Below are 16,511 nucleotides of genomic sequence, written 5' to 3' on the forward strand. Positions count from 1 at the left end.
GAGACTAGCGTTCCCCCGTACCTTTCCTCCCCGAGCGGAAGGTTCCGGCAGAGCCCTGGGTTCCCCCAGCATCTGGAGCGGAAGGATTGAGTGGAACTGGTGGGGTGCTTCCCTCCCAGAAGGAAAGCGGGTCCTGGCTCCCAAGCCCGCACGCCCGCAGGCAGAGGCCCCGGAATATGTCCCTGGATGCCGTGGACGGAGCGTCAGCCGTGGAGCCAGAGAGCGTGTGCCTGACCTCCTGGCATTGGCTCGTTACCTGGGTGGCGGCTCAGTTTCCCCCATTCCTAATATCGGGGTGCTGACCGCACAGGACTCTGCGAGGGTTAGAGGCACATACAGTGTTTCTCGGGGCCGATCCTCTGACACGGGTCAGTGTGCCTTCAGACTCCGCTTCCCTAGACCTAGCTGCGGCTGCTGCTTTTTTTTTTTTTTTTTAAGTCCCCAAGCACCTCCACATAGGTGCTTAGAAGACCGACTCTTCAGATCTTCAGTGACTGGTGGGCCGTGCTGAGTGAGGGGCTGGGTGGACATGTTGAGGGTAATTCTCAGGTGTCCGATTTCAACAAGATGCAGGTGTTCACCAAGGTGCAGCGCTCAATTGGACAGGTAATGAAGTTCAAGTTGAGATAAGATGAGGGTTTTTTTTTAATTTTTTATTGTTATGTTAATCACCATACATTACATCATTAGTTTTTGATGTAGTGTTCCATGATTCATTGTTTGTGCATAACACCCAGTGCTCCATGCAGAACGTGCCCTCTTTAATACCCATCACCAGGCTAACCCATTTTCCCACCCCCCTCCCCTCTAGAACCCTGAGTTTGTTTTTCAGAGTCCATCGTCTCTCATGGTGAGATAAGATGAGTTTTAATAGAGAAAACGACTTTATCCATGTGGTCCTTGAAACATTACTTGTGATGGGCTGGTGGGGGGGGGTGGGGGGAAGGTACTGGAATGGAAACCACCTTGTTTATTCTTTGGCAGGGGTCCTGCAGGCCGAACACATCCCACCACCTGTTTTCATTTGGCCTGTGAGCTAAGACTGGTGTGTTGTTGTTGGTTTTTTTTTCATTTTAAAGTGGTTAAAAAAATAAGAATGACATTTCATGACGTGAAAATTATGTACAATTCATATCATCAGAGTAGTTCTTAAAAGTTCTCATCAGGAGAAAAAAAAATTTTGTTAACTATGTATGGTGACAGATGTCAACTAGACTTATTGTGATCATTTTGAATACAAATTTGGTACAAATACCAAATCATTACGTTGTACACTTGAAAATAATGTAATGTGGGACGCCTGGGTGGCTCAGTCGTTAAGCGTCTGCCTTCGGCTCAGGTCATGATCCCAGGGTCCTGGGATCGAGCCCCGCATTGGGCTCCTTACTCAGGGGGGAGCCTGCTTCTCCCCCCTGCTTGTGTTCTTGCTCTCTCTGTCAAATAAAATCTTTTTTAAAAAAATGAAGAGCATAAAGATTATCTACTCCAAGAAGTCTATAAACTTTAAAAAGTTGCAAAATACTGTTAAGAAAAATTATCCAAAATCTGGAAATAAGACCAAGAGTGTAGCATGTCCTGCTAGTGCCATCCTGGGGCCTGGTTTAATTACCCACAGGAATGAACATTTGATGTTGCTATTTACCATTACATGTTCAGACGCTGATTATTACAAGCAGATACTGTCCAGGAGAGATACAAGACATTTATATCCAGTAGAAAAAGTAACTCCAGAGGTGCCTGGGTGGCTCAGTCAGTTAAGCATCTGCCTTCAGCTCAGGTCATGATCCCAGGGTCCTGGGATCGAGCCCCACATTGGGCTCCCCCGTTCAGCGGAGAGGCTACTTTTCCCTCTCCTTCTGCAGTTCCCCCTGCTTGTGCGCTCTCTCTCTCTCAAATAAAGTCTTAAAAAAAAGAAAAAAGAACTTAAGAAGTTCTATTTCTTATTGTCCTGTAGGACATCAACCAGTTTTGTATCTAACCTAGAATCATACTTTAAAATTCTTTATTTTTTTTTTTAAGATTTTACTTATTTACTCAAGAGAGAGCAAGAGTGAGAGCAAGAACACAAGGAGAGGGAGAAGCAGACTCCCCACTGAGCAGGGAGCCCGACAGGGGGCTAGATCCCAAGACCCCGAGATCAAGACCTGAGCTGAAGGCAGCCGCCTAACCGACTGAGCCAGCCAGGTGCCCCTCTAATATTCCTCTTTAAATGCCTGTCCATATCCAGGTCCCCAAGACGCATTACCACCTTACTGAGGGGGAACCCCTCACTGCTGGGTTTATACATCTTAGTTACATGTTCATTCCAGATCTAGCATCATATTTTTAACTTTTTGAAAATTATACCCTGACATTTGGTGATTCTCTAGAATGCTTTTTTAAATTATCCATGTATATGTACATGTAGGTACATGAAGTTACATCAAGAAGGGACCCAAAAGATGCCCACTCACCAAACTGTTGAGGGGGTTACCTCTGTTAGGTAGGTAGGAGGCTGGGAGGGGGGCTGTCATTGCCTTTTCCTCTGTATGCTGTGTATTACACACATCTTTTACAAGAATGTAGTCATGTGCTACTTGGGTAATTTTTAAATGGTGTTGAGCCAGAAGCCCTAACGTCTAATGAAAGTTCATCTGTATTCACATGAGAATGGAGGTGCGAACAATGGTTTCAACAGTGGGCCAACGGCTAGGCATGGGGGGGGGTGTCACCCCTGTACTGTGTCAGAATGGGGGTCTGAGGGACTGTTGTGATTAATGACACTAGACCGTAAACATGGATGTGGCAGGAGACCAAGGGTCTTGGCCGGACCTTGAACCTAACTTCTGGGGCAGGCAGACAGAAAGGAGGCCATGGGGGTGGCTGAGTTCAAGTTATCCTTCTTCTAGTCTAGTTCCTGGGAGCTTTCATGTCCCTCCACACCATTTCTGCCCATTTTTCTGGGTGATACTGCTGAGAATCCTAGAGTTTTCACCTCTCCCACGTATGGAGGAAATGTTTTCTTGTTGCTTGTAAGTGTCCCTGCCCAGTCACAGCCTCGGGTAGAACTGGATCTTAGTCTCAGTACTGACTCCCTCACTCGTTGGCTGTGAGCACCTGGGCTGACACTTCCTCTGTACCTCGGACTTGTGTGCAAAACAGGATTTATGCCACCAGCCTCATCTGGGACTCTTGGAAAGGACAGAGGTGATGGGTGTGAAGTGCTGAGTGCTTAAAGGTGGCACAGGAGAAAGCTGGTCAGCATCAGGTCCTCGGACATTTGGGGGAGGATGGAAAAGTCCACTGCTGTCTGGGCCATCCCTAGGGAGGGCATGGGGAAGGTCCCAGGACAGCTCTGGGCAAGCTCTTATCGCTTCCCTTCACTTTGTTCCTCCCCATCCGGGAACGGAGCAAATACTTGGAGCTTGTCATTCAGCCCAGGCCTCCTCACCTGGGAATGCCCACCAGCTACACATCCGGAGCTTAGTCTCTCGTTGGCCTAAGACTTGCTGTGGACCTAGGACATGCCCTTCCACTTTTCTGAGACCCGGCTCTGTAGAAATGTGCCCACACTGCCTCCTCTGTGGTAGGTAGGAGGTGGGGGCGTGGGGGGTCGACTCAGTGAGAAGAATCGGACTCAGTGAGAAGGTGTGCACAAGAACACAAAGTGTGCATGCAGGGAGGATGATAAGGGACACTGTCCCTTCCTCAACACTCCTGGTGGTCTGTACCTTCAGCCCTCCATCCGACCTTCCGTAATTTGGAGCTCCCCTGGCCCCCCATGAACCACTCCTGTATTGGCTGGAACCAGCCTGTATTCTAGAATCTCGTCCCCTCCTATGTCCTCGTGGTTCTAGCATCCCACTGCGATTCCAGACCGTACAACTGGAGGGGTCAGCTGCTTCTCCTGAACAGTGCTGGCTTGCTCAGCTTCCACCGTTGGACTTGAGTCTGTGCGGCCACCACAATGCGGTGGCGGGACCGGCTGGCTGTGCTCTTCTTCCCACAAGGCATGGTGCTCACTGCAGCTGCCCTGATGCTCTTCCTCATACACCTTGGGGTCTTTGCCAGCGACGTGCACAACTTCTGCGTCACCCACCGCTACGACCGCATGAGCTTCCATTACACAGTTGTCCTGATGGTAGACTGGGGCCGGGGCTCAAGGGCTGGTCAGGGGAGGCCCAGGGGCTGATGGAAACCCTGCTGTTGTCTCAGGGGGCCACTCTCCCACTGGATGGGGCCTACAGTTCTCCCAGGTGATGAGCATCTGCTGGGCTGCCATGGGGTCACTCTACGCTGAGATGACAGATGACAAGTTTCTTCGGTGCTTTGCCCTGACCATCCTGAGTGAGTTGGGGAGAGGGTCATGCTAAGGGGGAGGGGGAGCTTTGGATCCCGGAGACATGGCAGAGAGTGGGCAGGGAATGCTGATAGGGGCTCCCTCCTCTGCTCAGTGCTAAATGGAGCCATGTTCTTCAACCGCCTGTCCCTTGAGTTTCTGGCCATCCAGTACCGTCAGGAGTACCACTGAGGCCTGAGGACTGGGCTGAGAAGGGGGAAGGAAAAGGAGGCTTCGGTGTTTTAATAAAGTCTGTCATTTATTTTCACCTGTCATCTCCTTCGTGGGGAGGAGGGCGGGAGGCTGGAGACCCAGGGTAAGCAGGTCAAGACAAACGTTTGACCTGCAGGGGCCCCAGGCCCAGCCAGCAGCCACTCTAGTGGACTTGACTGGGCCTGGGATCTTAGTGTCTCAGGCGTGAAGAAGAGGAGCAGAAAAAAAGTCCCCAGGCCTCCCTACCTCAGGCCCCCGGGTCCTAGGCTGGCCTGGCTACAAGCAAGGGCTCAGGAGGGTCCCACGCGGATGTGAGGGTTCATGAGTGGGTCCAGGTTGGGATCGCTGTCAGCTGCAGCTCGGCCCAGGCGAGACATGAGCGCGAGGAGGGCCAAGAAGCCCAGGAGCCCCAGGAGCAGCAGAAGCCCCGCCCGCTGCAGCAGCGTCAGCGGCCGCTTCCGAGACCCAGCCCGGCTCCTGCGGGGGACGAGGGGAGAGTCAGGTCAGGTTCTCAATCCCTGACAGCCCCTCGGCCCGGAGAGGAACCCCAGACACGACACTTGTCTTCTGGCCCTGGTGCCGCCATTCCTGAGCCTTGCTGCTTCCGGTGTGCAGGCTCATCCCTGCACCTGCTCGTTACACAGGGGACCGTGCAGCTCAAACCAGCTGAGGCAACTAGGATGTGTCAGGCACGGCAGGGTCACTAGGCTCAGGTGGTGTCGGAGCAGGAACGGGCCTCAAAGAGCCCAACCCCAAGCCTCAGATACCTAGCAGGCGAGGAAACAGCCCTACAGTGGAGCAGACTTCTAGGGCCGAGCTGAGGCCTCTGCATACCCAGACCCCAGGGACTACTGTTACCCAGACGAAGCCCCTCTTATCTATCATGCAATCATCATGCCCAGGGCCTCTGGCTCTCACTTCCTCTCCTCCCCGCTCCTGGCATCCGGGCCCACCTGACCATGCATACCTGAGCAGCTGGGCCAGCCAACCCAGGGCAGGCCGGCGACGGTACTTGTCGTCATCACAGTCCCCGTGGAGGCCTGGTGAACGGTCATCATCCCGCGTGTCATACACCTTCCTCGGGGCTGAGGCTGCAGGGGCAGAGTCACCGGTTTCCACAGGCTCAGAGAAACTGGCCTGCGGCAGGGTGGGGAGTGGGGAGGGCAGGAGGTCCTTGCCCTCTCAGCCCGACAGACCATCTCAGAATTGTGGGGAGGTAATGTCTCTGTTAGGGTGAGGAGGGGGCCCCCCGGGTGGGCCTCTGGAACCCTGAGCTCCCCCCACATGAGCCACCCCACTTCCTTTCTATCCTCCTCTAGACTGGACCATTCCCTGGCTCACCGTGAGTCAAGGGCTCAGGATTGCCCATGTGGATCACTGTGTGCTGCTCGGGTCGGCTCGGGGAAGCAGGGGGCCGGGGGACTTGGCTGTAGAAGGACGGGGCAGCGGAAGCGCTGGTTATCTCCTCCTGTTCAGGGGTACCATTGGCTGTGGCAAGAAGAGAGTGGTCAGCAGAGCAGGGAGGCAAGGGCCCCCAAGGGCAGTGCAGACCACCACTTACCAGTAAAGCTAGACCAGTCAGAGAAGTCAGAGGTGTTGAGAGGCTCGGGTTCCGGGCTCACCACCTCATCGATCTGGCGGAAGGAACCTGTGTTACCAGACTGCCCGGTGCTGTCCCTCCCCACCCATCTGGCCCAGGTGGGACACAGGGCAGATGGTCAGTCAGACAGACAGACAGACAGATTCTCACCAGAGGAAGGCCCAGTCCTGCCCGGGCCCAGTTGACCGTGGCCAGCTTCTCTCTCAGTGCAGAAGCCACAGGGCCAGCCAGGTTGGTTGGGGGGAAGATGGGGCCACTGCAGGTGGGGCACTGGTAGCCAGCAGGAGCTGTGTTTCGGGGCAGCTGGGCAGCACGTTCATTGAGGCAGGCCCAGTGGAAGAGGTCTTAGGGCCCATGAAATAGGGGAGGAGAGGCATGAAGAAGAAGACACTTAGGACGTCTAGCCCAGCAACAGCCCCCCGCCTGCTACATGGACGTATACACACACACACACGTATAGCCCACAGTCTTCTCCTTCCTGTCCTCACTCAGGTCCATTTCATCAGTGTTCCCTGAGACTTCGGCCTTCTTGGCCACCACCACCTGAACTCAGTCACGGCAGATGCTACCCTGGCGCAGTAAAAGGGAGAAGCCCACTAGGGTGGGAAGAAGATGCCAGCGACCCTTAAAAGCGAGTCCTCGCTGAACATGCACTCATCACAAGCTCCTCGGGCTAACAGCTAGTTAAGAACAGTTTCAGAAAAAGTTCCTAGATGCACACAGGCACACGTATGCATGTACGCACCTATGGGCACAAATGTACACATGCTCGTATACATATAATCAAACACAAGTACCATCCCCTGTATCACCACGTTGGCACACGAACTCCCACATGTATACATCTATATATTCACGTTTGCTAAAACTCAAGCGCTGTCACCCACACATTCTCCTGCAACCCCACAACACACCCGTGTTCATACATTCACGCACATTTACCCATTCACTCATCCGCAGGTACTAAGGCACTAATTAACACACGTAAAGTCATAAGACACATTAAATTCATGTATATATACACACACGCTCATCACACTGAGAAACACACACGGAGCTCTTTTGCACTAGCTCCTTCAAAAAGTGGAGTTAAGCCTCTTACACCACAGTCAGGTCAAGGTCATGATACATGTGACTGCTGACTTCTTCTGGCTGAATGTACTGGAGAAACTCCCTTCCTGTTTAACTGGAATGAGTAACAGATCCTGAATGTCCAAAAGCCTCATCCCTTCAGCTTCCTGCTGGTCCAGCCAGCTACTGCTCACAGTCAAAATGATCCCCACAAGTTGGACTGGCTCTCACTCAACCCTCAAAATGGGCAGGTAAGAAACCAGGAGCTTTAATTTTTAGGGAAAAAGACAGGCCTAGAAAGAAAAAATGACTTGCCTGAGCTCACACAGCAGGTAAATAACATAGCAGGATTAGAATTTGGGGCTCCAGCCTCCCAAGCTTTGGGAGATCTCATTGCCCTGCTGCTTAGAGAGGACCTGGAAACTGGTCACCAAGCTGGGCAGGCCTCACCATAACAGACGAGGCGGGTTGTCTCCCGGTTGGCGAGGGGTATGTTGCACAGGCGGCAATTCGGATTGTAGTCGCTATCTTGGAGCCACTGCAGATAGGACTGGACGATGCACTGGAGTGGGAGAGAGAGATCACAACAGGGGCCCATCTCCTCAAGGCCCAGCTGCTTCTTTGTACAGAGGAGACTCATCCTTTCGTTTTTCCATCAACAAATATTTACTGAGCACACAGTGTGCCAGAGTCTGCCTTAAGGGCTCTCCGGAGATAGAGCCGAGCACAAAAGCTCCAGGAGGGCTTCATTCCAACCCCTGGCCCTTCATGGAGTTGGAGAAAACCAATACCGCCTGCCCACCTACTGCCCTGCTCAGCCCCTGCCCTGAAGGCCCCACCTTGGCGTGATTGGCTACCAGGCAGTGCTCGCAGACGTTGACCCGATGTTCGAAGCAAAACAGATTGGTCACCTTCCTCTTGGGGCACTTGCAAAGTCCCATATTCGACCCTGAGGAAGAGGTCTGAGTTGACAGCCAGGTTCCGGTGTCCGCCACTACGAACTCACAAGCCCAGATCGTTTCCACTCTTAACTCCCCTAAACACCTCTCATAATCGCCCCAACCCCCAATTACTGCCCACTGCCCCGCTACATTCCGGGCCACGCCCCCCGAACGAATCCCACCTGCGGTGACCTGTCATTCCTCCTGGATCCCGCCCCCAGCCAGGTCCCTCCACCAGCGAGTCTCCGAAACCACCGGCCCCGCCCCCAGGGGCTCCGCCTGAGCCCCACCCCCTCCAAGCCCCGCCCCCACCTTCAACACAGACCCCTCTCTCCGTGTTTACCGATCGACCGCCGCACCGGTCCCGACGGGCGCGAGCCCTAGCCCGGCGCGCGGAAGAACAGACACCGCGCTCACCCGAGCTCCCGCTCTGCGCTGTCTACCTCGGGCCGCTCCGATTATCCCTCCGCTGCCACGTCTCTTCCGGGTGCGGCGCGCTCTGATGACGCCAGCGTGCCGCTGGCCCCGCCCCTGCTGACGCCAGACGTGAAGATCGACGAACGGTGAACGGAACACGGCGGCCCGCCCGTCTTGCGTCACTTCCGCTTCCTCCAGGCAGAGCGGGTAATTCGAACGTTTAGGTTTCCGTCGGCCCTCCGGGTTGGCGCGAGCCCCGGCGGCGGCGGCGGCGGCTGAGGCGACGGCCGAGATCGAGACCAAGGCTAACATGTCCGAGAGGCGAACGAGGTCCGGAGGGTCCGCCCAGCGCTCTGGTGAGCGGAGGGCGCGCGGGAGCCTGGGGCCGAGCCGTTTGAGGGACGGAGTCCCGCGAGGAGGCCCTCCCCCCACCGCTGTAGGAGGCTCACTGCCCCGGAAAGGAGCTTGTTTGGGAACCTCTCGCTCACTCCTGAATCTGTTCTCTAGACTCTGAGGCCTGGAGTTTTACTCTACCTCCTAACTTTTTTCTTTTCCCAGGGCCCGGGGCCCCATCTCCTACTCAGTCTCTGCGGAGGTCCCAGCGGAAATCAGGCCCTGATCTCCCGAGCACCCTCCCTGAAATCTGGCCCAAGGTGAGCCCCGGCTTTCTCAGTTTCTGCCCCGGAAGGCGTTGGACTAACGTGGAGCTCATATTCACTCTTCTTTTCTAGGCACCCCATGCGGCTCCGGTCAGAAAGCCCATCGTTTTGAAGAAGATTGTAGCCCAGCCTGTGGAGGTGAGGACTGAGAGAGGGGTTGTGGGTTGGGAGCCAAAATTGGGGGTGGCTATGTTATCAATTATTGTCTCCACAGATCCCGCCTGTCCACACACCTCGAAGGAGCCCAAGGGTGAGTTCATTTTTATCCTCTTAATGGAGTGGAATCCAGGGCACTCTAGAGATCGGGCAGGACATACTGGCTGCTCACATCTGCCCAGGAAGCAGTTTTGAGGTACAGATCTTTCTCCACTTAGGACGGGGTTACATCCTGATAAACCTATGATAAGTTGAAAATACCATAAATCAAACATGCATTTAATACACCGAATCTATCAAACATTGTACTTTAGTTTAGCATGCCGAACACGTTAAATGTGTTCAGAACACTTACGTTAGCGTATAGGTGGACAAATCATCTAGTACAAAGCCTGTTTATAATGAAGAGTTGAATACCTTTTAATTTTTTGAATACTGTACTAAAAGCAAACAACGGAATGGTTGTAAATTTATCAGTTGTTTTCCTGCGTGATGGCGTGGCTGACTGGGAGCTGTAGCTTGCTGCCGTTGCCCAGCATCATGAGAGAGGATCTTACCACGTATCACTAGCCCAGGAAATGATCAAAATTCGAAGTATGATTTCTAGTGAATGCATATCAGTTTTGCTCCACAATCACATTGAAAAACTTTAAGTCAAACCGTCATTAGGTCGGGAAGCATCTGTATTTTGAAACACTTTGCCTTTGGACACCCACATGCATTGCCAGTCTTGCTCACTCCCTGTGGATTTCATACGTTTAGGTCTTGATGTCCTAACGTTCTCTACCGTCATCTTAAGAGCTGAACCGTGTCCTAAATATTCCTTCTCTCTAGTCCATCTCCTCAATTTGTGAGAACAGGTTGTTGTAAGATAAGTGTACAGCATTTTTACTGTTTCAGCAGAAGTTATTAAGGATGTTTCATGAACAGAAAACCTGTGCCTAAAGATATAATAAGTGAGAAATGCTAGCTGCCTTTTAGGAGCACAGGGAGCTTAGGTCAAGTGGGGAGAAAGACAGATGAGCAAGTAATAACAGCATGGCGTGCTGAGGACTGCAGTAAGAAAAGTACTAGATGTTATGAAGGCACCTAACAGACCAGCTGGCCCTGGGGCTGTTTCACAGAAGAAGAAACGTTTCAATTGAGTCTCTAAAGAAAAGTAGTAGTATTTGGGCAAAGGACGCTGTGTTGGCAGAGCCCTGGAATTCACAAAGAAAATCCCGAGGTCTGGAGGACGGCAGATTGTTCAGTGTGTCTGTGGCAGATCTTGTTGGGCGATAGAGCACGTTAAGCCAGAGCCATTCCTCAGGAGGCATGAACGCCACACTCAGGAGCTTGGGCTTTGTCCTTGGCATCGTGGGAGCCTTTGGGGAGTCTCAAGCTCACTAAGTCTCAGGTAGTCACTAAGGTATGCTCAGAAAAAAATCTCCCTGGGGTCTGGGTGGAGACTGGGGTGGAAACAGCCTGCTCGGGACCCCAAGACCAGGTAGGAAGACTTGACAGGAATCCTGCAGCGGGATGGCGGAGGCCTAAAGTAAGGTGAGGGCAGAGTGATGCTCTGCTCCTCATCTCACCACATGACCTACCCATCACACAGTACTCCGCCAGAAGGACACCTCCCAGAAGGCTTCCCTGACCACTTGTGCCCTGTCACTGTCCTGTTTATGTAGTTCTCCTTAGGCCTTCTCCATATCCGAATGTTTGCATGTTGTCTTGCGGGTGGAGACTTCTGCCTCCCCATGGTAATCACTCATTCTTGTTGGTCGAACGATAGATTGATGACATTGAGCCAAAGAAGCTGCAAGGACTCGTGTGACTGCTTGCTGTAGGGGGTGAGGAAGAGGTCGTCAGGGCTAACCCCCATTTTGTGCCGCATCCCTTTTACTCTGACTCATTACTAAGACTCAGATTGCCCGTGCTTGTAGCCAGGAAGTGTCTCTATTGATAACCAACGTCATTTCTTCTGTTAGACCACAACAGTGACAGAATTTGTCCTGTTTCCTACGGCATTTTGGCTGCCATAAAGCTCAGTGACGCGTTTTGGGTACATTAAGTCAGTGAGTATTGAACATCTGTTCAACACAGCGCTCTGCGGATGATGCTGGCCAGAGGCTGGGTCAGCCAAACAGATGAAGACCCCTGCTCTCAAGCTCATGTTCTCGTTGGGGTGATAGGTGACCAGTGTACAAGAGAGGTTGTTGGGGCAGAAGTAAAGATCAGTGGTAGCGGGGCTCCCTGCTATTCTGTGGTAAGAAACGGCTTCTCGGGGCACCTGGATGGCTCAGTCGTTAACCGTCTGCCTTCGGCTCAGGTCATGGTCCCAGGGTCCTGGGATCGAGCCCCACATCGGGCTCCCTGCTTGGTGGGAAGCCTGCTTCTCCCTCTACCACTCCCCCTGCTTGTGTTCCCTCTCTTGCTGTCAAATCAAAACAAAACAAAACAAAAATGGCTTCTCTGAGGAAGCAGCATTTGAGCCGAGAGTGGAGTTTTAAGGAGCCAACATGTGAACCTCTTAATACACATATGAGATTAGGCCTTTTGCCATTCACAACCTTGCCGTGGCTCCCAGGGTCTCCATGGGCCTCCCCTTCCAATGTCCTACAGAAGGCCCTCTAGCAGCCCCCATTACCTCTCGAACCCCATCTTCAGTTCCTCCTCACTTCCTCTCGCTCAGCCACACTGGCCTCGTTCCTTTACCTTTCCGGACATTCCTGCACCTCAGGACTTGGGCACCTTCTGTTCCCTCTGCCTACAACACTTGGCCTCCCTGTGACTCACTCCCTCACCCCCTTCAAGTTCTAGCTCAGACAGCCCCCCAGTGAGGCCTCCATCGACCTTCACCTACTTAAAATCCCAACCCACCCCAGTGCTATCTCATTCTGTTTTTATCCAAAGCACTTAACGCTTCTAACATGCTACATGACTTTTCCCTGTTCATTACCTGTTTTACCCCCACCAGAATGGAAGCTCCATGGAGACAGGGCTTTCTCTGTTTTATTCCTGGCTGTGCTCCCAGTGCCTAGAAAGTACCTGGAACAGGGCAGGTGATCGGAAAGTACTTGCTGACTGGATGGACATGTTAGGAAAACCGTCGCCAACTGTGTGACACATGGACCAGAGGACCCAGGTGGAAGCAGGCAGAGCAGTCAGGAGCTTGTCGAACTGCTCTAGATGATGTGATGGGGGCTTGTAGTCAGTAGGGGCGGCTAGATTCTGGTCACTTTTTGTTGGGAAACGGAGCTGACAACAGCCGGTGGTGAGGAGTCTTCTTGCATTACCAAAGTGGACTCAGAAGCAAGGACAGACAGATTCTTTTCCCCTCCCCAGGTCTGTCTCAAGGTCCAATCTGTTGCCTGACCTGTCTTGGCTTCTCTTTTTAAAAGTGTCCTATGGGTCTTTCCACCCTGAATCTCCTCGGACCTTTCGGGAAGTATGTAACACAGCTAACTAACAAGGAGGTGTTCTCTCTTCTGTCCCGGTCCAGATTGCTTTTTTCTTGGAGAAGGAAAACAACCCTCCTAGCAAGGAGCCTGCTAAGGAGGATCTCTTCAAGGCATGTAATATACCCGTCACCCCCACCACCACCCCGGTGCTGTACCCCCTGAATGTTGAGTCCAACTTCAGGGAAGAAGAGCTGGACGCCAGAGACTTGGAAATGTCTAAGAAGGTCAGGCGATCCTACAGCCGGCTGGAGACCTTCGGCTCCGCCTCTACCTCCACCCCAGGCCGCCGGTCTTGCTTTGGTTTCGAGGGGCTGCTGGGGTCAGAAGACTTGGCCCGAGTCTCGCCTGTGGTGTCTTCCAAGTTAACCGAAGCCCCCAGGGTCCCTGTGAAGCCCTGGGCCCCAGATACAACTCTCCCTGGGATCTCCCCACCGGCCGTGAAAGAGAAGCGCAAGAAGAGAAAGGTGCCCGAGATCCTGGTGAGTGAGGGCCAGGGCTTTGCTCTGCTGTCACCCAGACGCGCTGGGAGGCCGCTGGGACTCGGGCCGACCTGGGGCTCAGCGCCTGCAGGGTCTGGGTTCACGGGCTCCGGCCAGCACGCCCCCTTCCCCCGTCCTCGCTCACCCGCCACCTTTTTCTCTCCCCCTAGAAATCGGAGCTGGATGAATGGGCTGCGGCCATGAATGCGGAGTTTGAAGCTGCTGAGCAGTTTGATCTCCTGGTTGAATGAGATGTCGGGGTGGGGGGGTGTCCCTGGCCATCCTGTCCCCTCCCCGTGTACATAGCTCCTCCTCCCCGTGGAGAAGACACTTGGGGTCCCCTCCCCTGGCCCTGTTCCCTGTACATAGGCTGTGGCTACGTGAGGCCTGCGTTCCTCAGAGGGCTGGTGCGGTGGCAACAGCCGTCTCAGGAGATGGGGCTCGCTGGGCCTGGCCACGCACCGCTATCCTGTGTCTGGTCCCTGCCTCCCAGCCGAGCCTCGCCACTTTCCAGCTGGGCCGCACACTGGGGAGTAGGAGTTGCTGGGGCAGCCGGAGGAGTGGGAAGGGCTGGGGTTGCAGGTGAGCGGGGACCCAGGCCGTTGTTGGGGAACGCAGCTGCTCTGCACCAGCCCTGGCCCAGGCGATCCCCCTGCCTTGTCTTCCATCGGGGGCCTGGTTCCCAGCCACCAGCCCGTCTATGTAAAGAGGCTTGGGTTCCCTCTTAGTTTCTGTAGATGGGCCAGGAGAGAATTCGTGGGTTGGGAGAGTTCTGTCTGTGAGAGGAAGACCCTGGACACTGTAGAATTTTACATTTCGAAGGAGGGAGGGAAAACCTTGGTTGGGTCTCAGACCAGAAGCGTTTGCTCGGAGAAGCTGTGTTTGATCACTCTGCTCTGCTGTTGGGATATTCGGTTAAACGCCAGGCGGGTGGGACACTGGCTGCCTGGGGCAAAGGGGGTGCATTTCCGGGTGTGGCCGCCAGGTGCCGGAAGCTGAGGCCCGGGCCTCTGGACGGGGCACCTGCACAGGGCCGGGGAAGGGGCTGTGGTGGGAGGTGCCCCACTTGTCACTTATACCTGTTTCTTACTAAACAAAGTGCACAGAGTCTACTCCACTCTAGAGGGGAAAACAGGGTTGTACGGTCCTAACCCTCGTCCCAGAGCTGCCAGCTTTGCAGCTACCCCACGCTGGTGCATCTTCAGACGTTTCCGGGGTCACAGCAGTAGAGGCTGCGAGGAGTGTGGCAGGGCTGGTGGTAGCAGAGGGTCAGGGAAGATGCGCTCGTGCTTGGTTAGGGGACTTGAGACCCCAGGGCAGGCCTGGTGGGCACTACTGAAAGCCCTTGCAAGGCCTGGGAGCCCCAGGCTACCTACTCAACTTTTCGTGCTTTGTCAGACCCCCCAAGCAAGCCCCCTTGCCGGGGCGGGCCTGGATGCCCCTGAGCTGGACGCCTGAAGAATTCTTGTCCTCGCCGGCTGGTGGGGTGGAACTCCTGGGGTGTCCTAGCCCTGCAGAGTCGGGAGCTGCCAGGTGGTGTGGAGTGTAAAGAAAGATTATGTTGCTGTTGTTTGAATAAAAAAAAATCCTGATTAAAAAGTTCCTGCTTATTTGAGACTGTTGTTTTAACGAGGCAGAGGCGAAGGTGGGAGGCCCAGGAAGCCAAGCCTTCTTTGGGCTGTGTCTCCAGGGTTGTCCCCTTGCACGGAGGACTGCCAGCCTGGCCTCTAGTAGCCCTGTGATCACTGCTCTGCCCTCACATCGGGTTTTTTCTGTGCCGTCCCATCTGCTCCCACAACGTAGGGCTGCCTGCAAGGGAGGCCTCTAGGGAGCCCCGGCCCCTCCTGTCTGGAATTCTCCCACTTGGCTCAAGGAGGCCCCGGGACATCTGTGCCACGGCTGCTCCCGTTACTTCTCAGGCAGACGCAACCAGCGACCCCCTGATGACCAGTGCGACAGGCTCAGGTCGCTGCCACACTCTCAGCCTGGCTGACAACACCCTTTTTGGGGGCCATGGCACTGCTGGCCCCTCTTTCTTGACTTCCCCTGAAATATCAGGACACCCAGGTTCAGTCCTGGGCCCTCTTTCCAACCTGCTGGCTCTCCCCAGACGAGGACAGGCCCTCTGGGCCGCCCTCTGGCTCATTCATGGCCAGTCTTGATCTCCATCCCATACCTCCCTCCCTCCTGAGCTCCGAACCAGAATCTAGAACTATACCTCGACTCAGAAGTCCTCTCAAACTCAGCTCATCCACCAGCTCGCCTCTTCCTGTGCTCCCTATGCCATCGGCATCCCCCCAGCTGACCTCACCACACAAGCCAGGAGCCCGGGGGTCATCTGCAGCCCTTCCTCTCCCTCATCCTGTCCCATCGGCCCTAACTTTAACATCCCTCTGCCCCACAGCCACTGGACAGCACTGGTCTCCTAGCCACCTCTCACCTCTCCAAACTGTCTACACTGCAGCCAGACTGTATTTCCCAGAAGAAATAATATCCTGTTTCTCCCCTGCTCAAAACCCTTCGATACAATTCCACTTCTGGGTGTAACACCCAAAAGAACGGAAAGCAGGGTCTTGAAGAAATATTGGCACAGACCGTCGTGAGGCTTCCTTTTGCGGTGTAACCGCGTCTCCTGCACATGTTCCCTGATATTCGCCGTGTAGACGCTTGTCACATGGAGCAGCTTGCGCTTGCGTCTCTCCATTCCCAGGACCTTTGGCTTCCTGCCCCCAGTATCTCCTCGTCCCAGTTACGGCCCAAACAACCCACACAGAAACACACAAAGGTCTCCCATGCCTTGTCACCTGGGGCCACAGCCCAGGGCCCTCACACTATGTCCCAGCTAGAGTGCCCTCAGCACTGGCCTGCCCCAAACTGCTCCCTCCTTTGGATTGCTCTCCTCTTGCCAAGATCCCCCACTTCTTAATGCTCAAGCAGCACCTTCACGGTGGGGTCTGGAGCACTAAGCTGAATGTGTGGCTCCCTTCTTTCATGGCCAGGGCTGTCTGTACCGGCTTCAGTTAGGGCACATCTCCCTGCGCTGGGGTCACCTGAGAACCTGGGGCCTCCCCTGGCCCCGGGAGCTTCTCCAGGGTCACCATCACCTGTCTGTGTGTTCTCAGGACCCTGCCGGGGCGTGTCCCCCAGACAGCACTTGGTCAGCCAACCTTTCCTGGGAACCATTAACTGCAGAGTGAACTGTGTTTGATCATGT

At 54.3% G+C, this 16,511-nt stretch overlaps 3 protein-coding genes across 8 annotated transcripts; 2 read left to right on the forward strand and 1 right to left on the reverse strand.

The window, feature by feature from the left end:
* The first annotated feature begins 95 nt into the window (after nt 1-95).
* CATSPERH (catsper channel auxiliary subunit eta) lies at nt 96-4,713 on the forward strand. Its single transcript, XM_078057793.1, has 4 exons — nt 96-606; nt 3,837-4,120; nt 4,227-4,326; nt 4,434-4,713. Exons 2-4 carry the CDS (start codon nt 3,947-3,949, stop codon nt 4,508-4,510), a joined length of 351 nt encoding a protein of 116 aa, XP_077913919.1. The 5' UTR covers nt 96-606; nt 3,837-3,946; the 3' UTR covers nt 4,511-4,713.
* Nucleotides 4,557-8,667, reverse strand: ZFPL1 (zinc finger protein like 1). 6 transcript variants are annotated; one of them, XM_036101186.1, is made up of 8 exons: nt 8,561-8,667; nt 8,042-8,151; nt 7,653-7,764; nt 6,282-6,475; nt 6,093-6,165; nt 5,873-6,019; nt 5,499-5,622; nt 4,557-5,008 (listed from the first exon to the last, which is right to left on the reverse strand). In XM_036101186.1, the coding sequence occupies exons 2-8, from the start codon at nt 8,141-8,143 to the stop codon at nt 4,822-4,824; spliced, it is 939 nt and encodes a 312-aa protein (XP_035957079.1). In that variant the 5' UTR covers nt 8,144-8,151; nt 8,561-8,667; the 3' UTR covers nt 4,557-4,821. The 6 variants fall into 6 exon arrangements, with proteins under 6 accessions (XP_035957079.1, XP_035957076.1, XP_077913917.1 ...); XM_036101183.2 differs by having other exon boundaries at nt 8,487-8,652; XM_078057791.1 differs by having other exon boundaries at nt 8,587-8,632.
* Nucleotides 8,668-8,742: 75 nt separating this feature from the next.
* On the forward strand, nt 8,743-14,899 carry CDCA5 (cell division cycle associated 5). Its single transcript, XM_036101189.2, has 6 exons — nt 8,743-8,916; nt 9,119-9,213; nt 9,292-9,357; nt 9,434-9,469; nt 12,860-13,297; nt 13,468-14,899. The coding sequence occupies exons 1-6, from the start codon at nt 8,871-8,873 to the stop codon at nt 13,546-13,548; spliced, it is 762 nt and encodes a 253-aa protein (XP_035957082.1). The 5' UTR covers nt 8,743-8,870; the 3' UTR covers nt 13,549-14,899.
* The last annotated feature ends 1,612 nt before the right edge of the window (nt 14,900-16,511 follow it).

Source organism: Halichoerus grypus, chromosome 11, assembly GCF_964656455.1.
Source record: "Halichoerus grypus chromosome 11, mHalGry1.hap1.1, whole genome shotgun sequence".
In the NCBI taxonomy this organism is placed as follows: domain Eukaryota; kingdom Metazoa; phylum Chordata; class Mammalia; order Carnivora; family Phocidae; genus Halichoerus; species Halichoerus grypus.